This window comes from Peromyscus leucopus, chromosome 3 (assembly GCF_004664715.2).
Source record: "Peromyscus leucopus breed LL Stock chromosome 3, UCI_PerLeu_2.1, whole genome shotgun sequence".
Classification (NCBI taxonomy): Eukaryota; Metazoa; Chordata; class Mammalia; order Rodentia; family Cricetidae; genus Peromyscus; species Peromyscus leucopus.
The window spans coordinates 61,449,426-61,476,672 of NC_051065.1; the positions used below are offsets into that span (position 1 = coordinate 61,449,426).

At 57.0% G+C, this 27,247-nt stretch overlaps 3 protein-coding genes across 10 annotated transcripts; 1 reads left to right on the forward strand and 2 right to left on the reverse strand.

Annotated features, from left to right (window-relative positions):
* Positions 1 to 212: 212 nt before the first annotated feature.
* Cdk5 (cyclin dependent kinase 5) lies at positions 213 to 5,687 on the reverse strand. Its single transcript, XM_028879566.2, has 12 exons — positions 5,554 to 5,687; positions 4,897 to 4,985; positions 4,751 to 4,818; positions 4,592 to 4,652; positions 4,431 to 4,487; positions 3,034 to 3,129; positions 2,810 to 2,884; positions 2,557 to 2,653; positions 2,308 to 2,377; positions 1,805 to 1,865; positions 1,621 to 1,701; positions 213 to 1,481 (listed from the first exon to the last, which is right to left on the reverse strand). The coding sequence occupies exons 1-12, from the start codon at positions 5,588 to 5,590 to the stop codon at positions 1,395 to 1,397; spliced, it is 879 nt and encodes a 292-aa protein (XP_028735399.1). The 5' UTR covers positions 5,591 to 5,687; the 3' UTR covers positions 213 to 1,394.
* A 250-nt stretch (positions 5,688 to 5,937) lies between these two features.
* On the forward strand, positions 5,938 to 22,711 carry Slc4a2 (solute carrier family 4 member 2). Of its 6 annotated transcripts, none has more exons than XM_028879550.2 (23): positions 5,938 to 6,483; positions 9,647 to 9,760; positions 11,519 to 11,681; positions 11,827 to 12,071; positions 12,152 to 12,270; positions 13,371 to 13,603; positions 13,700 to 13,842; positions 14,898 to 15,078; positions 16,204 to 16,339; positions 16,438 to 16,603; positions 16,737 to 16,851; positions 16,965 to 17,149; positions 17,274 to 17,499; positions 17,707 to 17,922; positions 18,005 to 18,153; positions 18,240 to 18,434; positions 20,445 to 20,696; positions 20,807 to 20,896; positions 21,016 to 21,182; positions 21,518 to 21,771; positions 21,861 to 22,030; positions 22,209 to 22,382; positions 22,474 to 22,707. In XM_028879550.2, exons 2-23 carry the CDS (start codon positions 9,710 to 9,712, stop codon positions 22,552 to 22,554), a joined length of 3,711 nt encoding a protein of 1,236 aa, XP_028735383.1. In that variant the 5' UTR covers positions 5,938 to 6,483; positions 9,647 to 9,709; the 3' UTR covers positions 22,555 to 22,707. The 6 variants fall into 6 exon arrangements, with proteins under 6 accessions (XP_028735383.1, XP_028735387.1, XP_028735382.1 ...); XM_028879549.2 differs by lacking the exon at positions 5,938 to 6,483 and adding an exon at positions 7,365 to 7,540; XM_028879551.2 differs by lacking the exon at positions 5,938 to 6,483 and adding an exon at positions 7,365 to 7,540 and having other exon boundaries at positions 16,438 to 16,591.
* Positions 21,612 to 27,071, reverse strand: Fastk (Fas activated serine/threonine kinase). 3 transcript variants are annotated; one of them, XM_028879559.2, is made up of 11 exons: positions 26,882 to 27,071; positions 25,715 to 26,128; positions 25,111 to 25,290; positions 24,838 to 24,977; positions 24,060 to 24,273; positions 23,795 to 23,954; positions 23,545 to 23,636; positions 23,337 to 23,472; positions 23,146 to 23,260; positions 22,917 to 23,016; positions 21,612 to 21,699 (listed from the first exon to the last, which is right to left on the reverse strand). In XM_028879559.2, exons 1-11 carry the CDS (start codon positions 26,961 to 26,963, stop codon positions 21,659 to 21,661), a joined length of 1,674 nt encoding a protein of 557 aa, XP_028735392.1. In that variant the 5' UTR covers positions 26,964 to 27,071; the 3' UTR covers positions 21,612 to 21,658. The 3 variants fall into 3 exon arrangements, with proteins under 3 accessions (XP_028735392.1, XP_037059621.1, XP_028735393.1); XM_037203726.1 differs by lacking the exon at positions 26,882 to 27,071 and adding an exon at positions 26,348 to 26,617; XM_028879560.2 differs by lacking the exon at positions 21,612 to 21,699 and having other exon boundaries at positions 22,802 to 23,016.
* Positions 27,072 to 27,247: the final 176 nt, after the last annotated feature.

Genomic DNA, 27,247 nt, shown 5'->3' on the forward strand with positions numbered 1-27,247 from the left:
TTTGAGTAATGGGGACTGGGCCCAGGGTCTGGAGGACTCCTGCTCTGCAAGTGTTCTCCCCCAGAAGTACACCCCATCACTGCTGTTCTTCTGAAGCAGGGTCTCATCTACTTCAGGCTGGGGGTGAACTGGGCAGCCAAGGATGATGGTGATCTCCTAGCCTTTCTGCCCACACCTCTCAGATGTTGAGATTAGAGGCACGTACCACCACGTTTGGCTTCCCAGCCCTTTTTGTATCTTGTTTATTTAGAAACAGAGTCTCACTAAATCGTCCAGATTGACCCTGCACTCTGCTGCCCACACTGGCCTTGCGGCTCTCCTGCCTCAGGCTTGTTGGTAGCTTGGAAGACAGGCCTGTACCCCCAGGCCTACCTCCCAGCAGTATCTAAGAAGGCAGTCTCTCCATGCCCAGAGCTCAGATGTGATGGTCCATGGCGAGTAGTCGCTGTACCAAGAGTGTAGAGCCAGAACGGGGTTCTAACTAGCTCAGCGAGAAGGCGGAGGTGGCTGGTTTACACTAGCGGTCTCTGTCCTGCCTGCGCACGCAGGTCACACTATGGGAAAGTTCTCGCCTTTCCCACCTCTCCGCAGGAGCTGACAGCCTGCTTGAGACAATGGCACTGAAAGCGCCCTGCCTTTCCCTTCCTGCCCAGAGGGCACCACTGGACCTCTGCCTCAGCTCCAGTCTCCTTCTTTCACTGTACCCCAACCACTGGAAAACTGGCAAACGGGGCCTGAGAAGGGCTGTTCTTTTGAAAGAGACCCTACACAGCTCTGAGTTTCTCCTGCCCAAGCCGACAACTCCCAAGTGTGAAAACAGAGGTGGAGGGCTCTATACAGAAACGGGGAGACACCCATAGAGAGGCCCGGCCCATTCTCCCCATTCTGGTGGAGGCTCGCTCAACTTTGCACTCAGGCCAGCGGCGTCCGACCTCAGAACTGTTACCTGGCCTTTCTGAGCAGAAGAGAAAAGTGTGCAGGAGTATGTGGGCCTGCATGTGGAGACAGAGCTGCCACGATACAATCAAAAGGGTGGGGATCACGGCCTCCTGTCCCCAGTCTCGTGACATGTAAAGAGGCAGAGCAGACAGGGAGCGGCTCGTTGCACGAGCTGTAGGCAGGGTCACAGAGGGTGGTAAGTCAGAGCAAGGGTCCCCAGCCACCCTTCAGAGCCACCCCACCACCATATCAGCAGACTGTGGGAAAGGAGCCAATTTATGAAATTAAATAAAGTCCATGGAGGGAGTGAAAACCAGGGGCCAGGGTGACTGTACCCTGGCTGGGCCCAGCACAGCTGGTGCTCAGGATGCCCCACACCCCACTTTTCCACCCTCCTATGAGGGGGGGGGCTTAAATAGACCAGGCCCCAGCCTGGCCGCCAGGGGTCAGAGAGCCTAGGGGGGACAGAAGTCAGAGAAGTAGGGGTGCTGCAAGGCCTCCTCTGCCGAGATGCGCTGCACAGGGTTACACTTCAATAGGTTCTGCGGGCGGGAAGAAAGGCAGAGGTCGAGCTCAGACCACAACAACCCGCCATCGTTTTGTCCCTCTGGGCAAGCACCACAACCCCCAGTTTCTTGGGCAGGCAAATGCCCCCATCTGCTTCTACCCCTAGGCACCTACCTGCAACAGGTCTCTCCCTGTGGCATTGAGCTTGGGTACGACGTTCACCAAGGACGTTGTGGCTGGGTACATTGGGTAGGGCTGCAGAGGAGGGCCAGGCAGAGTCAGGCCAGAGGTATGGAGCACAGAGTTAGAAAACACAAGGGGCCTCTAATGAACCAAGACCTCCCACAGCCAGTCATACCTTATAGTCCGGCAGCTTGGTCATGGCGGGCCACTGCTCCTCGGTCGGTGTTCCTAGCAGTGTGTCCATGTGGTCAAGGGTCACTTGTGGGCAGGGTTGCGTCTACACCTCAGGGACAAGGGGGAGGATTCCTCACTCCTGCCTGCCCTTCTCTCACACCATCTTACTCTATCCCCCAGCCCAGTCTGAGATGAACCCCATTTTTATGGTGTTTACAGTGGACCAGGAAAATCCAACCCCTGGTGCTGGCGGTCCTAACAGACAGTCATTTTTTCTCCACGAACCCCTTCTCCTTTATCCTGAGGCCCACTGGAGAGACTTCTAATTACCTCATCAGGTGTGCCATCCTCACCACCAGGCCACATCTCTCCACAGTGTGACCCCACGCAAGGACAATATGGAGGGCAAGCAATGGCTACCTCTCACGCCTGCTCTACGCTCCATGCCCACTCCCTTTCTACAAAGAGGTGAAGGAGAGTGGACTAAGGGCCCTGGAAGGATATCGAAAGATCCTCTTCAGCTGGTCATCCACATCATTGCCAGGGAAGAGAGGCCGCCCCGCATTAGCCAGCTCTGAGAAGAAAACAGGGATAAAACAGAGCACATGAAGGACCCATCATTCTGAGGTGCCCCTGTGCCTTCCAGTCCCAGCCCCAAGAACCCCTCTCCCTTCCCTCACAAAAGATCCTCCAGACCCTACTTGTTAACCCAACTGGGAAAGAAAGTGCCTCTGCAGAACCCCAATGTGTCACCTGCAAAGATGCAGCCGGCTGACCACATGTCGATGGACGTGGAGTACAGCTTGGCCCCAAAGAGGACATCCGGTGGGCGGTACCACAGCGTGACCACCTGGAGAAGACCCCACCCACAGGGACCCCCCCTCCCACTTAGAGAGCTGGAAGGAGGTCCAGGAGGCGGCTCAAAGAGCAGAGGAAACAATGTGGTGTAGAGAAGCCACTGGGGGACCCCCTCCCTTCAACCTCACATACCACATCCCAGGCTCACCTCAGCAGAGTAGCAGCGGACTGGGATACCAAAGGCTCGAGCCAGGCCAAAATCAGCCAATTTCAACTCCCCATTCTGAGGGGAGATAACACAAAGAGGACATGGAGAAGACTTTTAAACGGTTTAGGGCAGGCTCCAGCTTCCTTCTCCCCATCCTACTCTCTCAATGCTCCCCATCCTGGACTCAGCTTCTGTATTCTCGCTCCCTGTTCCCAGAGCAATACCCTGTTTATGAGCAGGTTCTGGGGCTTCAGGTCCCTATGCAGCACGTTGCGGCTGTGACAGAATCCCAGGCCTTTCAGCAGCTGGAAGAGGAATGACTGGGGAGAAGCAAAGAAGAAGGAGTCAGACCCACTGTGCCCTATAACCTGTAGGACTTGGGGCAAGTCAAGAGGTCCATCCAATTACTCTGTAATTTAGTGTGTGTGTGTGTGTGTGTGTGTGTGTGTGTGTGTGTGTGTGTGTGTCTGTGTGTCTGTCTGTCTGTCTGTCTGTGTGTCTGTGTGTGCCTGTGTGTGTGCCTGTGGAGGCCAAAAGAAGGGGTAGGATCTCCTGGAACTGGAGTTACAGGTAGTTGTGAGCTACCCAGTGTGAATACTGGGAACAGAATTCTCTGAAAGAGCAGCAAGTGCTCTTAACAACTGAACTGTCTTTTCAGCCTTTCATCTAGTTACTTTAGAGAATCTGCTTTGCATGCACTAGGTAGCAGCCGTACAACAGTAACCAAGTTTTCCCTGCGCCTCACACTTTCTGGACTGATAGGTTGGTAAGCCTTCCTGCATCTCCAGTCCATGCTGGTCTCTCATACAAGGCTGCAATTTAGCACACACATGCACACGCATGCACACACCATGACCATCAACACAAAAACAAAGCTATAGTATTACTCAGGACCTGATTCCCTTGGAAGCTGGGCCAGCGCACTTGGTCTTGGGCCTAGAATAGTGACTGATACAACACAAAACCTACAGCAAATATTTGTTTCGTTGGCCTCTCTCTCTCACTCCATCTCTCTTTCCTCTTAAGATTTACTTTATTTTTAAATTATGTATGTATGTATGTGGGGGAGTGGTATGTGAATGCAGGTGCCTTTGGTTGCCAAAAGTGGGTACTGGATCCCCTGGATCTGGAGTTACAGGTGGTTGTGAGCTACCTCATGTGGGTGCTGGGAATTGAATTCACATCATCTGCAAGAGTAGTATGTGTTAACTGCCATCTCTCCAATCCCCTCTTTTCTTTCCTTTTTTCTTGCTTGTCTTTGCTCTGATATTTGAGACAAGGCCCTGCCATGTAGCTCAGGCTGGTCTTGAACTTGAGATCCTCCTGCCTCAGACTTCTGAGTGCTAAAGTTAGAAGTGTGTGCTACTATGCAGGGCTGGTATTTGCTAAATGCATGAGATATTTCTCCTGTGTCTCATCTCTTGAGTGCAAATGACATCACTGAAATCAGATACTGTGCAAGTCAAAGGAAACCACATAAAAATGTTCACCAGGACTAGTAGCCCTTGGAGAGCAGAAACAGGTTTTCTCTGGTGTACTCCAGGACCACAACCTGTTACTCAAGGAGTATTGATAGTATAGCACACCCAGGAGATGAATCCCTAGACACTTCTCCCCTTACCTTCACAATCTCAGGGTCCAGGTCACCATTGCAGCTGTCAAAATATTTCTTCAGGTCCTAAATAGAGATGAGGGTGTGGAGAAGAAGACCGAGTTCAGCCTTGGTCTGGACTCCTATACCCTCCCTTGATAACTAATCCCGCCCCCCAGCCCCTCTTTCACCTGATCACAGAACTCAAAAACCAACGTCAGCTTCTTGTCACTATGCAGGACATCATGAAGCCTAGAGAGAATGAAAGGCTCAGCCAGATCCCAGTACCTCTAGCATCCCAATACAGCCTAGTCTACTGAGGAGGTTCTATCTCCTCCAACAGACCTCACCTAACAATGTTTTTGTGCTTCAGTTCCTTGAGTAGACAGATCTCCCGGAGGGCTGAACTTGGCACACCCTACAACATGCAAGGAGACAGTAGTCACAGCCCACCCAAAATAGGCCTTATACCCCTCCCCCCACGCCTCAGTCCTACCTCATCGTCATCATCCAGCCTGACACGCTTCAGAGCCACAATCTCATGGGTTTCCCGGTTTTTGGCCTTGAACACAGTTCCATAGGTGCCTAGGGGAAGGTCGGGAGTGAGGGAGAGGATCCTTCTCAACATCTTAGTGTGTAAGGGCAAGTTTTCAGGTGAAGGTTAGTATGGAGTAGTTTTGTGAGTGAGGAGGATGCCAAGGCGAAGGTGCCTAAAAAAGCTCAAGGCTCCAGAGGCAGGGGGAATCTGCCATAAGCTCAGAGGGTGGGGGGTGGGGTCGGGAAGTAGCGAGGAGTCATCTAGCAGAGCAGTGAAGGCCTGCAAAAATGTTAAGGTTGGAGGTCCTGCATTTTGAAGCAGGGGTTCCAGGTGAGGGTTGCAAGTGATGCTGAGGCTAGGGGTGAGAAATGCAGGAAGTGCCGCGGCTAGGAAGATCGGTCCACAGAGACTGCTAACGCTAAGAGCAAGGGTTTGCCGCAGATGGTAACACAGGGAGAAGGGTTGGTGTCTGCACCGAGTGTTGGGCTCAGCGGCCAGGGCTTTTGCCCAGTGCTGAGGTCGGAGCCTGCAAGTATAGCTGACGGTAAGGGAGCTGGGACTGCAAGCAGGGTCTTCAGAAAAGGACCTTGCAGGAACATCTCGTGGTTCCATTACCTTCCCCAATCTTCTCCAGTTTCTCGTATTTCTGCATCGCAGCGGCCGCGGGGACCCCTGCGGGCCCTCGGTTCTAAGACTCCCGGCCCCGGCGTTGCAGAGGAGGTGGTACCCACAGCTCCAGCCCCGCCCACCCGCTCCCCCGCGCACAGGCGTCTGGGACTTGTAGTTTCTGGGTGGCCATGTTTCCCAAGAATACCCGTGGCGAAGGGCACGAGGACTACAAAGTCCAACAGGCCGCGCTCGGACTCTCTGCAGCGATCAACTCCCGGGACTCGTTTCCACCGCGGAGGCAAACCTTAAACTTCAACTCCCAGGAAGCATCGCGTGTCCGCTTTTCGGGCGTCTCCGCCAAGGCGCGGAGGCTCCCAGTGTGCCCCGCTCTTGTTATTATTCCTTTTCTGTGCTCACAGCCTTCCAGAAAAGGGCCGCTCCGGGACCGCGCGTTCCAGAATACTGTGAGGGTGGGGGTGGGGTACTCTCTGCTTGAAGTTTGCGTTTGACGGCCTAGATCTCGGGCGCTGTTGGCCCGGCTCTGACCTGGTTGGGTGTATTGAGTCGCCAGCAACCTCCTGACAGCTTCAGCACTAGTTTCCACCTCTCCCTAGGCCACCTGGTGACCCTAGGACTGACTGGGGAATGATTCTGAGCGATGTCTTACTGCTGATGACCTCACGGGGACCAGCTGACCACAGGGCCGGGCAGCGAGACAGGTGTGCCCCATTAGAGGCTGGATTTGAGTGGAGGGACACACGCCAGAGACCCCTCTTTCTGCTGGGCCCGTTTTATCGTCTCGAAAGCCACCGGACTCCAGCGGCTCCACTTTGACATGCCGAGGCCAGCTGACTGGAGCCTGGGTATCCCCCAGATCCCAGTCATCAGAGCAGGCCCACTGGAGTCAGCCAGGGTGTGGCCCACAAGGACTGGCAGGTCAGTTACTCCCTTCAACAGACGAGACCACAGACAGATGCTACACTTGGAGCAAGCAGCCTTTACCTCACCCCGTAAAGGAGTTGATTATAGATTTTCTTGCACTGCTCTCTAATTGTCTCATGACTGCATTCTTGAGGGCTGTGAACCGGGCGAAAACGGCCCCAAACAGCATTCCTCAGCGCCGGAACCAGAGTAGCGCTAACCATTTGTCAATTAACTTACTTAAATCTGAGTGGTTTTGCATAAACAATATTGTGTGATTCGCCCACGTGGCAGACTGAAGACGCATAAAGTGCATTCTTTATCTGAAATAATTGATGATTTAGTTGAGAAAACAGGATGACACGCAAAGGTCTTTAAAATAGAGGTGTCAACTACGGATAGGGTTCCATCCAGCGCGGAGGTAGTTCTGGTGAAAGTGAGGAGACCTCAACAAGTTGTCCTGCTTTCCATCAGTTCAGGGTCACGGTCACCAACTCTTTGCGTCATTACCCCTCACATTCGCGCGCCATCCGTTCTCTCGGGCGGACACCAAGGCTTTCTTGGAGGCCGTGGTGGGGTTGTTCGGGCGGGAGCCCTGCAAGAGCCTTAACGCCAGAGGATCTGTAGTTCAACTCCCCGAGACTCCATTTCCTGGCCCTACTCCTCTCCCTCGATCCCCAACGTGAAGCTGACTCCTTTCCTCCCAGAGGTGGCTCCCTAGAGCCAAAAGAGGGCGTCCCCGGAGCCTTTGCGGGCGTGGAGGGGGAACAGCCAGGGTGCCGCGCCGGCGGTGTCGGGCTGTGCCTGGGAGCGCGCTCCCGCCACGGAGTCTCAGCGCCCGCTCTCCGCCTCCCGGCTAGCCGCGCCGGGGCCGCGCACGGCGCTCTGCGGGGGGCGCGCACGCTGGAGGCTGGCCTGCCCGCGGCGCGGGGGAAAGTTGAGTTGGGAGAAGTTGGGAGCGGCGGGGGCGCGCCCCGGGGTGGGCACCGGGAAGTCGTCGGGAGCGCGCGAGGGTTCCGGAGGATCAGGGGAGACCCGGAGACCCCCGGGACACGAAATCCAGAGCTAGCGGGTAAGCAGATAGGTGGGGGAGGGGGAGGGCCGCGAAGGAGTGGGGGGGGGACGACTGGAGACTCGAGCGCCGAGGGAGTGGAAGTGGAGGAAAGGGCGGGGACTGGGGCGCAGGGAGCGAGGTCTTAGGGAGAAGGATGGGGAGGTGAGTGGGAGTACCGCTCCGAAGCGAGATTCCGGGGTCCGCCTCTTAAGAGTTACCTAAAGCCAGGGTGCCGCGCCCCCTGCCACCAGGAGGGGGTAGTCTCGGGGAGCTACTACCTTCAGCTTGCTCTCCCACTCCAGGGCGGGTTCCAGACGACCCCTCTGCCCCCGAAACCTGCCAGTTTGGGGGTTGCCCGGGACCTCAACCCCCTGGATCTCGGGATTGGAAAGGGGAGCCCTGAAAGGGGATGGCGGGTCAGGTTAGGACAAGAGGTCAGACAGAAGGGGGAGCAGCAACTGGGTGAGGATGGGAAAGAAGAGCCTGAAGTTTGATTTTTAGGGGGCTGCCTTCTCTGGGTAGGGAGCTCCTTGCGGGGTGTGGAGGCAGTGCTGCCTCAAATCTGGGGCCACTTTATCAAACTCTCTCCGCCCCCACCATCCCCACAGCCAAGAGCTGTGGAATGTACAAATTCACTTGGGGAATGGTTAATGCCCAAGTGGGGGTCCGAAGTGCTAATCCCTTGGGCTGGGGGAGAGATGCTAATCCTTCGGGCCCGTCGGGGCTGGTCCGGGGAATGTGCCCCCACTAGGATTATCGGCCCCGATGCTCTGGACAGAGGCTGCTTTGTATTCTACGACAGCGGGGGAGGGGTGGGGGCACATGGGTGGAGGGAGGAGGGCTTGGTTGGAGGAGCACGCTCGAGGGCAAAGCCTGGAGGTGGGAGTGAGCACCCGCAGGTGCTCAGGACAGATTCCCTATACCCCTCCCAGACCAGGTCCCCTCCCTGGCACCTCTCCCCCACACTGGCGGGCCCTGGCTGAAGGCCGGCTGAGGGGGGGAGGTAGAAAGAGCAGTCAGCTGAGTTGGAGTTCTTGCCAGGAATGTGTAGCCCAGACTCCCCACCCTGGGCTGATCCCCCCCAGACCTCTATGTCTTGACCCTATACTAACCTGTCTCACTGTCAAGGTTGCCTTAAGTCAAGACAACCCCAACTCCCCAGCAGCCTTCGGCAGCTTAGTATGGTTACCTTTTGGAGAGCCTTGGGTGGTGCCCTCACTAGGAACGGGTACCCCGGTTAGCACCGGCTGGGTTCCCTCCACCCCCATCACTGAGCTCACACTCTATAGTCACTCTCAGGAGGGCTGCCCTGCCACTCAGATTTTCCTGGCCCAGGGCTAGGGAGGGGAGGGATGGAGACTGCCCCTAGCATTGCTGTGCCCACCCCCTTGACGATGTCACGTGCCCCTCCCCCATTATAAGCCCCACTGTCCAGTCCCTTCGTTCCTCCTACTGAGTGAGTGGAGCAGGACTCCTTCTCTGCACCGGGGAGCCTGCTTCTGTCCTGTCTAGGGCTGCTGGTGCCGCTGGTCTGCCTGCCTTGTGGGAGCACCCCCTCCTTACTAGCAGGCACCCTGCTTTCCCTTTTGGGTTCTCTCCAAAGTTCTTTCTGGTCCTCTTTTCTTTCTGTTTGGGAAGCCAGCCACCCTGGCCTCCACACCCCTCTTGCTCTGCGGGGTGTCTCACTCCCTACCACACCCCTTTCTGGTCTCAGGCTCACCTCCAGGGGCCCCTGGTTCTTGTTCCTGTCTGGCCCTTCGCGCCTGATCCTTCTGTTCTTTATCATTCCCTCCCTCATCTGTTCTGCTTTCTTTCCAGGGCTGGGCCTTGACTCCTTCCTGCCTCATTTTTGTGGCCTCTTCCCCCTCTGCCTCTGTTCTCCCGGCTGCCTGTGTGCCACCCCCTTCTCTGCAACCCGACTCTTCAGTCGGCTCTTCTCTCCGTAACCCTCCTCTCTCTTCTTGTCACCTCGAAGGGCCACCATGAGGGTCTTCATCGTCTAGGAGGGTCTTGTATGTCGGAGACACCGGGGTGGCAGACGGCTGAGGCTCCTCTCCTCTCCTGAGCTGGGCTGGGGGCTAGCCTGCTCTTCACCCATGGTGACTAGCCCTTTGCCCCACTCAGGTTATGCCTCCGCCTTGTCGCCCTGAAAGCCGAAGCGACAGCGAAAAGGGCTAAGATTTGGCCATGAGCAGCGCCCCCAGGCGCCCCGCCTCGGGCGCAGATTCTTTGCACACGGTAAGCACGGCCCGCAGGTGAGCTGGCCCGGGCTCCAGCGGGGCGTGGGTGGGGTGCAGAAACTACGAAAAGGAAGCTGTGTTGGGCTGAGAGGCACTGCCATCCCTACCCAGACTTGGCTAGTGTATGAAGATGCTGAACCGGGAAAGGGGAGGGACGGGTGGCTTCCATTTGTTTGAGGCGTTGAGGCTACTTTAGCTGCAGTTGGGCAGGAGTTTGAGGGCCCTGGATCTTAAGCCCTGTTACTCTCTCTGACTGGATCTCAACTGCATAGAGGCCCCCCAAGAAGGCCTACACACCAAAGTTCTAGTCAGAGCTTGCCGGCAGTGACTGGCCCCGCCCCTGGCCCACGTGCCATCCAGGCCCGCCCTCCCCCGCTCCCCAAGGTGGCCACTACCCCACATGGCCCTCTTCTGATTTTCCTAAGAAGTCTAATGATTAACTCCGGTGGCACAATCAGCCGCATTATATTGGTCACTTTAACCCATCGGGGCACGTGACTGGGAAGGGACACTGGCGGTGCCCTCCCCCTTCTTCTAGGTTCACCCCTGCCGCCATGGACTTCCTCCTACGGCCTCAGGTTGGAGGAGATGGCCCGTTTCCCCCTCCCCACGAGCTCCTCAGGAGCTGATGCCTCGCTTGCTCCCTAGCGGCTTCCTCACTCGTACCAGCTTCCCCCTGCCCAGCTGCTTCTGGTGGAAATGGGGCAAGTGCTTGGGCTGGCCCGCCGGAGCTGCAGAGAGATGGGCTGGGCAGGACTCCCTCCTCCAGCCCCCTGTCCCTGCCTGCCCTGGATGTTTCCTTCTGTGTCCCCCACCTCGACCCCTGCATGTCTCCCCAAGGCTGATCCTCCTGCCTGGCTCTTCCTTGCTGTGGCAGCTGGCACTGCCATGAAAGGGGTGGCATACCCTGGCCTTTGGAGGTCCTGACGCCCTTCAGGTCCCGAAGCTCTTGAGCAAATATTTGGTGGTGGCGCCTGGAGCTGAGACCTGCTGGGGGTGGGGTGGGGAGGGGGGCTGGACCAATGCTGCCGGGCTGGCTTGCTTGCTTGCTTGCGGGGGGCCAGGCTGCTGGTCCTTCAGCCAGGCTGAGCTTTTCCTGCAGTTCTGGCCTGCACTAGCCCTGCCTGCTGTCAGCTGCTGCACTCCCGCAGGATGACTCAGGTGGGGGGAGTGGGGGTGGGGTGAGGGGCGGGGCTGACCGACCGGCTGTGAGGGGAGGACAGGGCTGCCTAGGTGGGCATGTGTGCCGCCGTGGAGGGGATGGGGGCTTTCTGGCCAAGCAGGAGTATCCATTCCTGCCCGGGCAGGGAGAGGTTTGACTCAGAACGACTCGGAGGCAGTCAGCTCAGATGCCTTCAGAAGTTACTTTTAAGGCTCAGCAATTGTCCTCCAGCCAAAGGAATTTTTTTTTTCTGCCACAGTAACAGGGAAGTTCACATTCTGCCTGGTTGCAGAAGGGCCAGACCAGGAATTTTGTGGAGTCTTCTAGTGTGGGCCTGCCCTAGATTGATTGGGCCCTTGTTAGGGGGGTAAGCTGCTGGGGAGCTGGGTCCCTGGCGTTGGAGATCATAGTCGCTGGGATGTGGATTAGGTCCCAGCGTTGGGAGGGTTAGGTTGCTGCACACAGGGAGTCAGTTTGTGTGCTGGAGATGCGAGGTCGCTGGAGTCCCTAGGTCTCCGGCCCTGGGCAGGTTAGGGCCTTCACACACAATTCCCAGTGAGCCCTGTGCGTCCTCTCCACTCTTCCTTCTCACAGCCAGAGCCAGAGAGCCTGGGCCCTGGAACACCTGGGTTCCCTGAGCAAGAGGAAGACGAACTGCGAACCCTAGGTGTGGAGCGGTTCGAGGAGATCCTCCAGGAAGCTGGATCCCGAGGAGGAGAGGAGCCAGGCCGGAGCTATGGGGAGGAAGACTTTGAATGTGAGAGGCCAGCTGGGAAGGGAGGCTGAGGGCTCAGGACAGACTGTCCACCAGAGAATGGACTGGGTCTTAGTGGGAGAGGCCAGGCCAGGAAAGAGGGCAGGGGGGCTGTGCCTGCCTGCTGCCAAGTCCCTCCTCCCTGCAGACCACCGCCAGTCCTCCCACCATATTCACCACCCGCTGTCCACCCACCTGCCTCCTGACGCCCGCCGCCGCAAGACTCCCCAGGGCCCAGGACGGAAACCTCGGAGGCGCCCTGGAGCCTCTCCCACTGGGGAGACCCCTACAATCGAGGAAGGGGAGGAAGATGAGGATGAAGCCAGTGAAGCTGAAGGGTCCAGGGTTCCCCTACAGCAGCCATCCCCTGCCTCTACACCTTCTTCAGTGCAGGTAAGTGGTGCCTTGGCTCTTGGGAGCTGTCTGCAGGGTCCTGGCCTGGCCTTACCTTCCCATGTGGCTTCCTGTTGCAGTTCTTTCTCCAAGAGGATGAAGGTACAGAACGGAAGGCAGAGAGAACCAGCCCATCTCCCCCTACACAGATGCCCTACCAGGAGATACCTCCCCGGGCCACCAAAGGGGCACAGACAGGGTAAGTACACTGTACTCAACACTCCCCTTACTAGAGCAGGGAGGAGGTAGAAAAGAAAGCAGGAGTCCTGAACTCACCAGGCTAGGGTTCAGGTCCCAGGCCTGCCTCTTACCAGCTCCTTGGGGAGGTGACAGATGACAGGACGGTGCTCACTGGCCTTGCTGAGGGTTACAGGGTGCTTTGCCAATCTGAGCTGCCCCCGGCACCGTGCCCCAGCACTGGCATGAGCACTGGACCAAGGATGCAGTACTTACTGGAGCCCCCTTTGTTTCTGGCAGCTGCCAAGTACACCCATTTGGAAAGCAAATGTTGCCCCATGACGTGGTAGCAGAAAATCCCTCTGTCCAGTGAGCTGGCTCAGGCAGAGTCAGTACAGGTGGTTCATAGGAGTTGGGGGCACTAGCCAGGGAAGGCTTCCAGGAGGAAATGACTTTGAACAAAATCTCAAGGTTACGACTATCACAGACCTGTTGTTTTCTGGGTACCAGGCAGCGTAACGTGCTGTGGGAAATAAAGGGCATGGTGCCCCTTTAGAGAGTGAGCATATAGGCTCGCTGGGCGCCAGGCTGGCAGGTGGGAGCCTCCAGGAACTCCTGGCACTGAGGAAGGAAAGGAGAAGCAGGCAAGACCGGCACAGCAGAGTCATGGGCTGCGTGGATGCTGGCATTGGCAGAGAACAGGAGTAAGGGCAGGAGCTGGTGTCTCCGAAGGGCAAGGCTCAGTCCTTCGCAAACAGGTATCTGGCCAGTTTCAAAGCCCATTTCCAGGTTGGAAGGGCAAGGGAATTATTAATGTTGATAAATGTGAGGTTCTGAATGTTACTTTCCCAAAACCTCACCTTCTTAAACACCGAGGAATGCTGGCCTTTGCCCATGCTGCGAGGGAGGTTTATATCCAGATGACCCTTGAGGTGACTGCTGGCGGTGCCCAGCCATGAAAGGCTGGAACTGGGGTTTAGATGCTGCCTGCTGGCTTTCAGAATCCTCAGTCTTCCCACATGCCCACCTTGCAAGAGTGGGAGCGAGGAGGGCCGAGGTCCATGTGGCTTTCTGCCTAGGAAGGAGGCTGGCTCTGGGGACTCACGGCTCTTCTTTCTGCAGAACCCTGGTGGAGGAAACGGTAGCGGTGGCCAGTGGCACAGCTGGAGGTGACGATGGAGGTGCTGCCGGGCGTCCCCTGACCAAAGCCCAGCCTGGACATCGGAGTTACAACCTTCAGGAGAGAAGGCGAATCGGCAGTATGACGGGGGTGGAGCAGGCACTGCTGCCCAGAGTCCCTACTGACGAGAGTGAGGCCCAGACACTGGCCACAGCTGACCTTGACCTCATGAAAAGTGAGTGCTGCTGGGGCCTATAATCAGGCTCATTGTTGGGTGGGACAAAGGGTAAGGAAAGGAGGAGACTGATCCCGGCCCTCTCCGTGCCCCCAGGTCACCGGTTTGAGGATGTTCCTGGGGTACGGCGACACTTGGTGAGGAAGAATGCCAAAGGGTCTACGCAAGCTGCCCGGGAAGGTCGAGAACCTGGCCCCACACCTCGGGCACGACCGCGGGCCCCCCATAAGCCCCATGAGGTACATCTGTCTGCTTCATGTCTTCTGTCACCTCCCCTTCCGCCAGGCAGACCCACAGTGCATGGCGCCCCAGAGCTGCCTCCGTAATAGGGAAGGCTGCCCACCGTGTCTTTAGGGTCTCACGTGTGGTACTGCGCTTCAGGAGGTGAGCCTTCAGTGAGGTGTGTATCACGGCCATCTGCTGGCAGGCCGCGGTAAGTGGTCTGCAGGAGAAATACAGAAGAACCTTCAGGCTACCTGCATGTAGTCTTTCACTTTCAAAGCCCAGCTTCCCTGCTCCGTTGACCCTCCCGACAGCTGGTGAGGGTGGTAGGTAGCACAGGTGGTATCAGCCATAAACCAGGTCTGTTCCTTGACCAAGGTTACTAGTTATTTAGGGACACTACCCATCTTAGACTGCAGGGCTCTGAACTTTGACATAGTATGGTTTTTTAAAATGTGTTTATTGAGGTATAATAACACTATAGTAAATCGCACCTGCGCCGAGCGTCCGGTCCAGGGACGCCTTACACCCACAGCATCCAGATGGCTACTGTCCAGCTAGAGATGGTTCCCACCCTCAGCAAGCCTTTTCCTGCTCCCGCCCTGGCAATGTCCTATAGAGGTGACCATGCCCTGTCATTTTCGAGAGATGGAGTCTCATTTGGTAGTCTAGACTGGCTTGGAATTCCCTATGGAGCCCAGGCTGGCTTCAGACTCAAGGCCGTTCTGCCTCAGTGTCCTGAGGGCTGGGATTACAGAAATAACCCACCACTCGTTAGTTTTGTCGGTCCTGTGTCGGGCTCCAGAAGCCCATGGCTTCCTAGCATGGTGACTCCACTTGGCTCTAGGAATCCTGTTCACAGACTTGACTCGGTCCTCTCACTGCCACAGAGGTGGGCATCATAGACATTTACAGATGAGGGGAGCCCATGTCTGGTTAGTAAGTCCCACATGCCTGTGCACCATCCACCGTGGCCCATGGTCAGGTACCCTTCCGGTGCCGCGTCTCCCGAGGTGGATCCCAGCATCCTCTGGCTCTGTTCCCTGCAGCATTTTCCTCATCTCACCCCAAGGTGTTTGTGGAGCTGAATGAGTTGCTGTTGGACAAAAACCAGGAGCCTCAGTGGCGGGAGACAGCCCGCTGGATAAAATTTGAGGAGGATGTGGAGGAGGAGACTGAACGCTGGGGGAAGCCTCACGTGGCCTCCCTGTCCTTCCGAAGCCTCCTGGAGCTCCGCAGAACACTGGCCCACGGTACATCTCCATTTACCTGCTACAAGAACCCTTTGCTTCTACCTCCATAACTGAAGCTAAAAATGACTTGAAAGCATTTTGATGAAAAATGGCTGAAATTCCTGACATGTCTTGTCAGCATGTTTTTAGATGTCTGAAGTAATCCAGGCTAGCCTTGAACTCACTATGTAGCTGATGCTGGCCTTGAACTCCTGGTCCTTCCGTCTGTACCTCCTGAGTGCTGGAATTACTGGCATGTGCCACCACACCCAGCTTCCTTCTTAACATCTTAGAGGATCTGGGAATATTACCTAACCTGTAGGACTGTCTAAACTTCACTAAGTAACCACAGGCCCAGGACTCCAGTGGACTTGCTTCCTCCTTCCTGTTGGGCAATCACGCCCAGTTGTTCTTTGAAAGGCTGTTTCTAAGCAGCTGAGGACAGAGAACTCTGCTGTTGGAATTGTTTCCAAACGGAGAGCAAATAGGCTGCAAGTGAGGTTTCTGGGCTTTGGGTAAAACGCCAGAGGGAGAGCTTTATCTCTTAGGCTGTTTTGGCTGCTCAGGATCATTTGAGTCTGTTTATTCCATAGTTCTTTGTTCTGGAAAGTTGACCTTGCCAGATAAGTGGCCTGGTAGCTGTTGAAAGGAGCTTCATTTCTATATGTTTTTTGAGCTCCCGGCGAGTACCCACCACTGGGCTCGCCCAAGTGAAGGGGGGAGTCTGGGGACTTTCAGTTGACCCCAGGGTTGCCATGTGGGCAAGGCCACAGACCTGCTGGAACATGAGGGAGATCTAGGACCCCAGGAGCATCATGGGGAGGCAACGCTGGGTTTCTAACAGCAAAGAAAACACAGCTAGAGCGGGTGCCCTGGGTAACCTAAGCTGGGTGCTCCTTGGATAGGGCGTCAGATAACTAAACCTTGGTGGTTCCCGTCAGCCTCATACAGTATTCCTGGGATGGGGGAAGGAAGGGGACCGAGAGGTGAGAGAGGCCTTGGAACAGGGCTGGTACTCAGGCCCAGACCCCTGGCCTACACCACCTGTCCGTGCCGGCCTGTCCCCACTCTGCTCTCCCTCCCGTCTGCTCCCCACCGTCGTTACCAGTTCTGGGGTGACAAGCTCTCCCTGCCACCTTCCTGCAGGAGCTGTGCTCTTGGACCTCGATCAGCAGACCCTGCCTGGGGTGGCCCACCAGGTGGTAGAGCAGATGGTCATCTCTGACCAGATCAAGGCAGAGGATAGAGCCAATGTGCTACGAGCCCTCCTGCTGAAACACAGGTATGGCCACGGGGCAGGAGGACCCAGTCGCCTCCTGCCTCCCCGGCTCCAGGCCCACTCTTGCCTGTCCTGACCCTCACTGTCCTCTGTCCCACCAGCCACCCAAGTGACGAGAAAGAGTTCTCCTTCCCCCGAAACATCTCAGCGGGTTCTCTGGGCTCTCTGCTGGGGCATCACCATGCCCAGGGGACCGAGAGTGATCCTCACGTCACTGAGCCTCTCATTGGTGGTGTTCCTGAGACCCGACTGGAGGTGGATAGAGAGGTGAAGGGGAATGGATCCTGCCCAGGGGCTGGCAGTAGGATCTGAGCAAACCCAGTGTGGGAATGCAGCTGGGGCATGTGGGAGGTGCTGCCTGGACTGAGTTCTGTTCTGTTCCTCCCATCCCATCCCCTAGCGTGAGCTACCACCCCCAGCCCCACCTGCAGGGATCACCCGCTCCAAGTCCAAGCATGAGCTGAAGCTGCTGGAGAAGATCCCTGAGAATGCTGAGGCTACCGTGGTCCTTGTGGGTATGTGGGGGAAGCTAGGGCATATTAGAGTCTGGGCTCTCGGGACACCCAGGACTTAGAGAGTAGCAGGGTCCTGCCACCTGCTCTTGCCCATGGCATCTCCACACCCCTAGGCTGTGTGGAGTTCCTTTCTCGCCCCACCATGGCCTTCGTGCGGCTGCGGGAGGCTGTGGAGCTGGACGCGGTCCTGGAGGTGCCCGTGCCTGTGCGTTTCCTCTTCCTGCTGCTGGGCCCCAGCAGTGCCAACATGGACTACCATGAGATTGGCCGCTCCATCTCCACCCTCATGTCCGACAAGGTCAGCAGCGTCTTCCCCGTCTGACCCTGTGCAGTCCCGCCTCAGCCACTAACCTCGGGCAGCCCCAGGGCCCAGCCTCTGGCCCCCTCCTCGTGTACCCCCTGATTCCTCTGTGCTCGGGCAGCAATTCCACGAGGCAGCCTACCTGGCAGATGAACGGGACGACTTGCTGACGGCTATCAACGCCTTCCTGGACTGCAGTGTGGTGCTACCGCCTTCAGAAGTTCAGGGCGAGGAGCTGCTGCGTTCTGTCGCCCATTTCCAGCGCCAGATGCTCAAGAAGCGAGAGGAGCAGGGCCGCCTGCTGCCCCCTGGGGCAGGGCTCGAGCCCAAGTCTTCCCAAGATAAGGGTACGCCCATGTAGGCCTGGGCCAGGTGATGCTACCTTACCGAGGGAGCCCGAGGGCAGGAGAGAGCCCCCAGGCACCTGACAGAGGAAGCCAACTGTGTTGCTCCTGTAGCCGATGTGGTCTGTGTTCTCGGAGGAGGGCCTGATGGGGTGGCGGGGAGGGCGGGCGGGCGGGCGCCAGGCGCCCTGACGGAGGCCTGGGTTGCAGCGCTCCTGCAGATGGTAGAGGCGGCAGGTGCAGCTGAAGATGATCCCCTTCGGAGGACGGGCCGGCCCTTTGGGGGGCTGATCCGTGACGTGCGGCGCCGATACCCCCACTACCTGAGTGACTTCCGCGACGCACTTGACCCCCAGTGCCTGGCCGCTGTTATCTTCATTTACTTTGCCGCCCTGTCTCCTGCCATCACTTTTGGGGGGCTGCTCGGTAAGGAGCGGGTTTAGCGGGGGGTGGCAGGTGTGCACAGGGCCCGGTCACCAGGTACTGAGCTTGCGCCTTCCCCCTGCAGGAGAGAAGACACAGGACCTGATCGGAGTGTCAGAGCTGATCATGTCCACAGCACTCCAGGGTGTGATCTTCTGCCTGCTGGGGGCGCAGCCACTGCTGGTGATCGGCTTCTCTGGGCCTCTGCTGGTCTTTGAGGAGGCCTTCTTCTCGGTAAGAGCTCTTTCCGTCCCGCTTCCCTGCCCTTCCTTGGACACGGCTCCCGTCACCCCTAAGGGCTCCCCACCTCTCCCGTTCAGTTCTGCAGCAGCAACCAGTTGGAGTACTTGGTGGGCCGAGTGTGGATTGGCTTCTGGCTGGTGTTCCTGGCCCTGCTCATGGTGGCTCTGGAGGGGAGCTTCCTGGTCCGCTTTGTCTCCCGATTCACCCAGGAGATCTTTGCCTTCCTCATCTCCCTCATCTTCATCTATGAGACCTTCTACAAGCTGATCAAGGTGGGCATGTGCGGGGCACAAAGGAGCCTGGGGCAGCCCGTCTCTCTTTAGAAAGATGTTTGGCTCAGTTACATTCTGTGTGTGTGCACACACACACATGCAGCTGTGACATGTACGGGGTCAGAGGACAACACGAGGGAGTTGGCTCACTTCTTTCACCTTTTGACGGATCTCAGAACGCCGGGCTTCGCGTCGCGTCCCTTTACCGGTTGAGTCCTAGTGGCGGCTTCCTCCCTTCCTTGCTTTCCTCCTTTGATTGTGTTTTTCTGTCTTATATCTTGGGTCTTTCTTCTGGACGACAAGCCAGGCTAACTCTGGAACCCCCGGGAGTCTGTCTATTCATGAGCACAAAGTAACATGGACTCAAGAGAGGGTTAGAAGGGCTGGGTAAGCAGGAAGAAGGCCGCCCGCCGGAGGGTAGCAGAGCTGAGATACAGTGCTGCGGTCTGTGTGCCTGCCCGCTTCACCCGCTCCGTTCCATCAGCACTGGACAGCATCAGATCAGCCTTTCAGAAACTCACATATTTCTAATAGCAAGCATAACCTGCACTTTCATTAGAATCCACGAATGTGGAAATGAGGCCCAGAGGTGACACAATCAGTCTGGACACCCAACACACAGGTCTCAGGAGTTACCATCCTTGATCCTCCATGCTCATGGTTCCTCTTCCCTCAGCCCCTGGCGCCCAGCTTTGGCTCTGGCTCTCTCCCACTCCCGGTGACCTTCCTGCCCCTCTCCACTCCATGTAGCCTTATACTTAACCAGAATCTCTTGTCTCAACCAAGTCTTTTTCTTTTATTTCGTTTTCAGTCTCAAATTCTTTCTCATACGTCATGCTTGCTCAACGTGAGCTGAATAGTTGGTTTTCAAAGTCTCTGAATATTTTCTAGATTTCTACATGCAAGTGACTGAAAATATTTGGCATTTTTAAAAACCTGAAACTCTGAACAGGCACTTACAGGAAGGGAACATGACCACCCATAGATACTGACGTTTACAAAGCTGCTCCAGACATGGCCGTGCAGCCTTCGGCCAGTGAAGAAGTGGGTTCCTGACCACTTTCTCAGAACGCCATAATAGAGGCTAGGGTTCTGACTCAGGGTTGAAGTGCTTGCCCAGCATGTACAAGACCCTGTGTTTGGTCCTCAGTTCCAAAAAAACCTAAAACATTTAAGAACTAGAGTCTAAATGCCATCATAGTAAAAGGACTTTCAAGAAATGTAATTTGGATTTTTGGGGACTCATAAAGTTAACTGACAAGGCCGGGCGGTGGTGGCGCACGCCTTTAATCCCAGCACTCGGCAGGCAGATCTGAGTTTGAGGCCAGCCTGGTCTACAGAGTGAGTTCCAGGCTAGCCAGGGCTACATAATGAGACCCTACCTCAAAAAGGCAAAAATAAGTATTGGTGGAGGGCCACCAAGATGACCCAGTGGGCGAAGTTACCTGCCACCAAGCCTGATGACTGGAATTTGATCCTTGGGACCCACCTAATGGTAGAAGAAACTGACTCCCGAAAGTCATACTGACCTCCACATGGGTGCTGTGAGTGGCACTGCATGCCCACATACATGCATACATGCATACATACATACTTAATTACATACATAAAATAAATGTAGTAAAGAAAAAAGTAATATTGGTGCAAAAACCAATGAACTAAGTGAAAGTCTCCACACAAACATGTCTGTGGTCAGACCCTGCGCATGTGAACTGTGACTGGAACCTTTTTGTTGAGACACTGAATGAATGATTTAGTGTTCAAATAAACTGGGTTAAGTTTTTAAATACATGGAACATTGTAGTGTTGCATATCATCCTTGCACAGGGCCATTCTGACCTCTACCCACTTTAGTGTCTGTGCTACTGAAGCGAGCACTCAGTCATTTTCTTAGCCTGGTGAGGCAAGCTTCTGGAAGGAAGGCTGGCTGGCCTTTGCCAAACTCCTCTACCTGACCCACATCCAGCCTGGCCCCAGTTCAGCCCATGGTCTTTTGTGGCTTCTCCCCAGATCTTCCAGGAGCACCCCCTCCATGGCTGCTCAGGCTCCAACGACTCAGAGGCAGACAGCAGCAGTGACAATGTGACTTGGGCAGCAACCACGCTGGTGCCAGACAATAGCAGCACAGCCACGCAGTCTGGGCAGGAGCGGCTCCGGGGCCAGCCCAACACAGCCTTGCTATCGCTGGTGCTGATGGCGGGCACCTTCTTCATCGCCTTCTTCCTACGCAAATTCAAGAACAGCCGCTTCTTCCCTGGCCGGGTATGTAGGCTTGCAGACTGGAGGCGCTGAGGACAGGAAGGGGTTAACTTGGAAGTGTGAGGGAGCTGCATGGGATAGGAGGCCTCTGAGCATGGTGCTTGCCCTCTTAGATCCGGCGGGTAATTGGGGACTTTGGGGTGCCCATCGCGATCCTCATCATGGTGCTTGTGGATTACAGTATTGAGGACACCTATACCCAGGTAAGGCGTCGCACCAGCGGCAGAAAGGTGCTGTTGGCCCTGGGCTGTTTCCGCCACCTTGGGTTCTGGCGTTCCACTGAGCATCCTCTGTGTAACAACACACTGCCTCTGCCTTGCAGAAGCTGAGTGTGCCCAGTGGATTCTCCGTGACAGCCCCAGACAAGCGGGGCTGGGTCATCAACCCCCTTGGAGAAAAGAGCCCCTTCCCTGTGTGGATGATGGTGGCCAGCCTGCTGCCGGCTGTCCTGGTGTTCATCCTCATCTTCATGGAGACACAGATCACCACGTGAGCCATCCTAGCTAAGGGACCAGAGTCCTCAGCCAGGCTCAGGGAGACAGTATAGGATCGATCACCATGGGGCAAGGACCTCGAGGGGACCCTGAATGCCAGGCTACCCAGCTTATTTGGAGGCAACAGAAATGTCACTGATGTTAGCTGGGGTAGGACAGGGCACAGGCATTGCAAGCAGGGCTTGCCAGGCGGAATCCTGCATGATACAGGCTAAGGACACAGTTCAGTTCTCGGATGGAGGCCCAGTCCCAGTGGGATGGGCAGACCACCAGAACCTGTTGGGACATGCTGGGGGTGCCCTGGGGTTCACAGTGCCTCTCCTCTCCCAGGCTGATCATCTCCAAGAAAGAGCGGATGCTGCAGAAGGGCTCTGGCTTCCACCTGGACCTGCTGCTCATCGTAGCCATGGGTGGCATCTGTGCCCTCTTTGGCCTTCCTTGGCTGGCCGCTGCCACTGTCCGCTCTGTCACTCACGCTAACGCACTCACTGTCATGAGCAAGGCTGTGGCACCTGGGGACAAACCCAAGATTCAGGAGGTCAAGGAGCAGCGGGTGACGGGGCTGCTGGTGGCCCTGCTTGTGGGTATGCTGCCCTTACTCTGAACCTCACCTTCTCCGTCGGTCCCCAGTTGGTTCACTGGAGGGGACCGACTGCTGCTTCTTCTTTCCCAGGCCTCTCCATGGTCATTGGCGACCTCCTGCGACAGATCCCTCTGGCTGTACTCTTTGGCATTTTCTTATACATGGGAGTTACTTCCCTTAATGGGATCCAATTCTACGAGCGGTTGCACCTGCTACTCATGCCACCCAAACACCACCCAGACGTTACCTACGTCAAGAAGGTAAGTGCCTGCACTGAAGGGGTGCAGGACCCCACCTTGGCCGGACCGTTTGCCTCCTCCCTGTCCAGAGGAGCTCTAGAAATCCCTGTGGTAGCTCATCTCTCGGGGAGAGGAAGGAGTGTCCTTGTCCTTCTGGCTGGCTGGGACAGGTCTAGGCTCACCCCATCTCTGCCCCCAGGTTCGGACCATGCGGATGCACCTGTTCACTGCTTTGCAGTTGCTGTGCCTGGCCCTGCTCTGGGCAGTCATGTCCACAGCCGCCTCCCTGGCCTTCCCCTTCATCCTCATCCTCACAGTGCCACTGCGCATGGTGGTACTTACCCGCATCTTCACCGAGCGAGAGATGAAATGTGTAAGCACCCCTGCCCCTCTCCTGTCTCTCCCTCCACTCGTCTGTCTGTTCTGTGACTCTGTAAAGGCCAACCCTCCCATCCCTCTCACAGCTGGATGCTAACGAGGCAGAACCGGTGTTTGACGAGCGGGAAGGCGTGGATGAGTACAACGAGATGCCTATGCCTGTGTAGCTGCTATCCAGAGGCAGAGCCCAGGGACTATGGGTCGGGGACGGGTTGGGGGCTGGGGCTCCCCTCCTCCTGCCCCTTCTCATTTTTATTTAAGTGAATAATTTAAAGCCCCTTCTCCCCCCTGCCCCCCGCAGTAAAGTGCTTCAACCCCAACCTAGGCCTGGTCGTGTCTTTGTTGGTGTGGGGGTCATGGATGGAAAGATATGGGGCCCGGCCCTGTTCCTTGTCCCAGAAATGAGACTCACCATGGGGAAGGAAAGGGATTTTAATGTAAAAACCAACAGGGAGCCAAAGTGCAAGCTGCACCCCCCTCCTCCCCATAGGGGATCCATCCTGAGCCCTGTGTGTACCCCCTCACCCACCCTCAGGTCCCCAGCGGAGGCCTAAGGCCTGAAGTTTCTGCCTCAGGTAGCTCTTGAGCTGAGGCAGGCCTCTCTGAGACTCCAGTTCTTCAAATGGCAGCTGCAGAGAGAAGATGAGGTTACGGTGGGTTGGCTATACATACACATACACACACACACACACACACACACACACACACACACACACACACACACACACGTCTGGGTGGGGCGGGACAGGACTTCTCACCGGCAGGAGCTGGTAGCCCATCAGGCCCAGGTGCCGCTCCCTCAGGGCCCGAGAGCCCAGCAGCACCCTGCCGTCACGGCAGAAATGCCAGCGTTCTCGCAGCATCAACACCACCCTGAAGAGGAGTGGACTTGGCTTAGGTTGCTGTTGGCCCAGTAGCCGAGACTCCCCAACTGTTTCATTTTCCTTACCTCTGGGGAGAGCCTTGGGTTGTAGGGTTAGAGTCAGCCTGGTCCTGTTGGCAGGACCGTGGTGGGTAGGGCAGGAAGGGGTCTTGTGTCCTCACAGGTAGCACAGCACCAGAACTACCAACACAGAGCAGGAAGTCTACAGGGCAGACAGGCCTTAGCCTTGCTCCAGCTTTAGGCTGTTGACCACCCACACCCATCCACACCTCACCTGTGCAGTAGCCTGGAGGTACGGTCAGGTCCTGGCGGTATTTTTCTTCCCCCAGAAGCTGGCGCAGCCCCTCGGCTACTATGTCCTTGTGACTGAGGAGAAAGGACAGTGGTAGAGGGAAGGCCCCCGTACCTGCTGGGCACTGCCATCCTGCAGAGTCCCTTTGCAGCCTCGGGGCTATTTTTCTGTTAGGGAGACATGCTCTGGCTCCCTGCTCTGTGCTCCTGTGGCTGCCCCTCCCCTGGCCCACCTGTACTTGCAGCGGGCACGGTCGGTGATGAGGGGCTGTGGGAAGATGGGCACTCGCTGTCTTTGGGGGAGGCGGGGGCCTTGGTACCCTGGGAGCTCAAGCTCCACGGCCGTGTCGAGTAGAGAGAGGTAGCGTCGTACAATCAGAGAAGGAGGGGTGCCTGTGGGGAAGCAGGGACTGGGGGATGCTGGGCCGCTGCCGCCTGGGCACGCTCCTGCCCTGCAGCCCTCAGCCCCCCGCCCCCTCAGCCCTCCTGTCTGCCTACCACTGATGTGGTTGATGAAGCTGGGGGAGAAGACGAACTGCAAGGCTTTGGAGGGGAAGCGCTGCAGCTGGCACAGTGACATCAGGATGTTGACTGTGGCCAGTGGCGCCACCCCTGCTTCCCGGGCCAGGATCCTCTCCAGACAGGGCATGAACTGCTGCTCCAGGGGCAGGTAGTTCAACCTCCCAAAGGGCAGGACCAGCTTCTGTACCACCTGCAGAAAAAGGCAGCATCATCCAGCAGGAAACACTGCTTTGGTATCTTCGAACTCCCTATGCAGACCAGGCTGGCCTCAAACCCAGACAGCCACCTGCCTCTGCCAGGATTAAAGGCACATGCCACCATGCCAAGCTCCCTGGCATGTTTGGTAGACACAACCTCAGGGAGGCCTGGTTCTGTCAGGAACTTTTCGAGGCAGACTGCCCTCTAGACCAGCACACACTCCCAAGTTCTGCAACACGAGCAGTGTCTGGACTGCATGGCTCAACATCACAGAAGGGATGTAACTGTCGGGGTATAGCCTGTAGATCTGTAGGAGTGAATCCGATGGAGCTGGGCTACTGTGCAGGAGCTTTGGAAAGGTTCAGGGCTCCAGACATACTAATGTACTGATTATGGGAGCTGGACAGTCAGTGAGCAGACAGATGTCCTGGGGCACAGAACATAGCCTAGCTGGAATGCTCGCTACAGAAGACAACCAAGCCAGATAGGGGGCTGGGCCTGACCCAGTCACTGAGGATGACTCAGAGGAACATGAGAAGGTGGGAGGCCAGCCCACCTTGCTATTGAGCTGGGCTTCCTCAACCACCAGGAAGTGAGCAATGGCTTCCAGAAGCTGGGGTTCCCTCAACCGGTGCCGGGCCAGGTGCTGAGCCAGAAGCACCATTACATGGGGAGTCAATTCTTCTGGCCTTGCCTCTGTGAAGAACAGCCTGTCATACTGTGCCTTCAAGGAAGAGTCCTGTGGGCCAGATTGCACTCCAGCCCAGGTGCTTTACCCCAGTGGCTCCAGCTCATCCCTTGCCTCCCTTTTGCTTTTAGCCCTCGGCACCTGCCAGGCTTCTGATCAGATGCTGACGAGGGTACCGCAGGAAATGGGGGCAGCTCAGGGCCGTTTCCAACCTTTGCCCACCATGGACGGCAGGCTGATGTGGGGAGGGTGGTTTTGGAGGGAGGCGGGACCTTCGCTCCCGCTCCAGGGCACACAGGAGTGGTCCATCTGATGGAAAGCCTGGGTGGGAGAGGGACAAAGACCATCCCGGTAAGAAAGCTGGGGTGTGCTATCTTGCCAACTTCCTCTTCTTCATTTCTTGAGTGGGAAGGGATACTTATTTCAGTGGAGAGATATGGTATCATGTGAACATGATGTATCAACAGTGTGTGGGAAAAGCCTTATACAAATCATCTTGTGCCAAGTATAACAAACTGCTGTGGCTTCCTAGAGCACTGTATTTGAAGGAGCCTAGTGTCTGGCAGAGGTAAAATAATGGTGTTTGACTTGGACATCCACCATGGATACAAGAGAGGAATCAGCGGGCGTGCTTGGGTTAGTGCCATTGCTAGGTGGGAATCTGAGTTATCGATAGCTCGAGTCCTCCACTGTTCTCTTCCTCCACTCTTCCCTAGACACCCACACCTTCCCACACCCTCCTCACCAAGTAAGACTGCAAGGTGTAGACACACATGGATGGTGTGAACGTCAAAGGAGGGGCAGTTTCGGATGATGAGCTGACTCAAGTCCTGCAGTGTGGCCTTCTCCACAGGAGGGGGCCTAGGTTGAGACACCAAGAGCTGTCCCAGACGACGAAGTGCCACGGGGTAGTGATGAGCTCGCACCTTGGTGGGGTTCTGACTCAGCCATCGCAGCAGCTCCCCAGGGCTCCGGGCCTGTTCCAGAAGCCGTTGAAGGCCTCCTTGCACAGGGCCTCCTCCAAAAGGCCGGTCCCCCGACTTGCTGGACCCCAAATAACAAGGCTGTACTGGAGGGATGAGCAGCAGACCAGACAGCCGAGCGGGGGAAGTCTGGGCAGAGAGCAGGAGTCGAAGCATGGAGGTGGGTGATGGAGACCCTGAGGGGTGGCCCAGAAAACCGGGTGAGGTTTCCTCCATGGGGAAATGTGCTATCTAGTCCTTACCTCACTCCCTATCCAAAGGGGCCTGAAGTGAAAATACCCCAGTGTGACTGCTCTGGTACTCTTCCCCACCCTGCCCCCTTTCCCCCATTCCTTGCAAAATAAATCCTACTTCTTTAAGTGTGCTCGGTGCAGCTCTATTCACATTTCACATACATATCTCCTTCGATGCTCCATGCACGCTGATGAGTAGTAGCAGGGCTGGCAGGACCTCATTTCACAGGTGGAGAAACAAGGCCCAGAGCGACGAAGAGGTTAAAGCCCGAGGTCATTCACAGGGTTAGTGGTCGCACCCAGCCTGGAGCCCCGGTGGTCCCGGCTTCGCGCCCCGCCGACCACCTCCCCCTGTCGCAGGAGGCGGCGGCGGGGTGGGCGGGAACGCAAGCTCTGGCAGCCGGCCGGTGCTGGGTCCCATGCTGGGCGCTCCCACTTACCAGCTGCGTGACCTTGGACAAGCGTCTTCGCCTCTCTGCCTAAGTCTCCTCACCAGTGAAATGAGGACACAGCGCAAGCTCGCAGGGCGCGCGCGGGGCCCCAGGGCGCCGTCTGCCAAGGCGCGGGGTCGGTGCCGTCCGCGGGAGAGGCCCCCACACCCTGCCCCGGCCCGGGGAGGCCAGCAGCCCGTGGCCACTGCCGCTAACACCAGCTCCCGCCACCCTCCCGCGGCCCGCCCCGCAGACGCCACCCTACATGACTCCCCGGGCCCCGCGTAGGTCACTCTCTCAGTTGCTCTCGGGGCCCGGGAGTCGGGCTCCCCCCGTGGCCTCCTCATCAGCGGGCCACCGAGTCCGCCATCTTCCCAGCAGCCCCCGGATCGCCCCTAGACACCAATCGCAGCCCAGCGCCAGGCAGCGGAGACGTGGCTCCCGGCAGGCGCTGCGAGCAGGGGGAGCCGCAGGTCCCGCCCCCGCCTCCAGCTTCCGGGAAGTGCGCGCGCGCGGTGGGGGCGGTGCCACAGAGTCCATCCGGAAGCCGGCCGGAATGATGCCGGGAGAGCGACGGTCCGCTGTCCAGCCTTGGGTCCCAGACCGGGGCTCCCCACCCTCAAGCGCCACA

Coding starts and splice junctions, on each gene's coding strand:
- Cdk5 (XM_028879566.2), bottom strand. CDS start 5,590: ATGCAGAAATACGAGAAACTGGAGAAGATTGGGGAAG. Junction 4,488..4,591: donor TTTTTGAGTTCTGTGATCAG/GTGAAAGAGGGG, acceptor ATCTCTATTTAG/GACCTGAAGAAATATTTTGA. Junction 1,482..1,620: donor CAGGGAGAGACCTGTTGCAG/GTAGGTGCCTAG, acceptor TCCCGCCCGCAG/AACCTATTGAAGTGTAACCC.
- Slc4a2 (XM_028879550.2), top strand. CDS start 9,710: ATGAGCAGCGCCCCCAGGCGCCCCGCCTCGGGCGCAGATTCTTTGCAC. Junction 17,500..17,706: donor CAAGTCTTCCCAAGATAAGG/GTACGCCCATGT, acceptor CCTGGGTTGCAG/CGCTCCTGCAGATGGTAGAG. Junction 22,383..22,473: donor CCGAGCGAGAGATGAAATGT/GTAAGCACCCCT, acceptor TCCCTCTCACAG/CTGGATGCTAACGAGGCAGA.
- Fastk (XM_028879559.2), bottom strand. CDS start 26,963: ATGAGGAGGCCACGGGGGGAGCCCGACTCCCGGGCCCCGAGAGCAACT. Junction 24,274..24,837: donor AAGCCCAGCTCAATAGCAAG/GTGGGCTGGCCT, acceptor CTTTTTCTGCAG/GTGGTACAGAAGCTGGTCCT. Junction 23,955..24,059: donor CTTCATCAACCACATCAGTG/GTAGGCAGACAG, acceptor GCTTCCCCACAG/GCACCCCTCCTTCTCTGATT.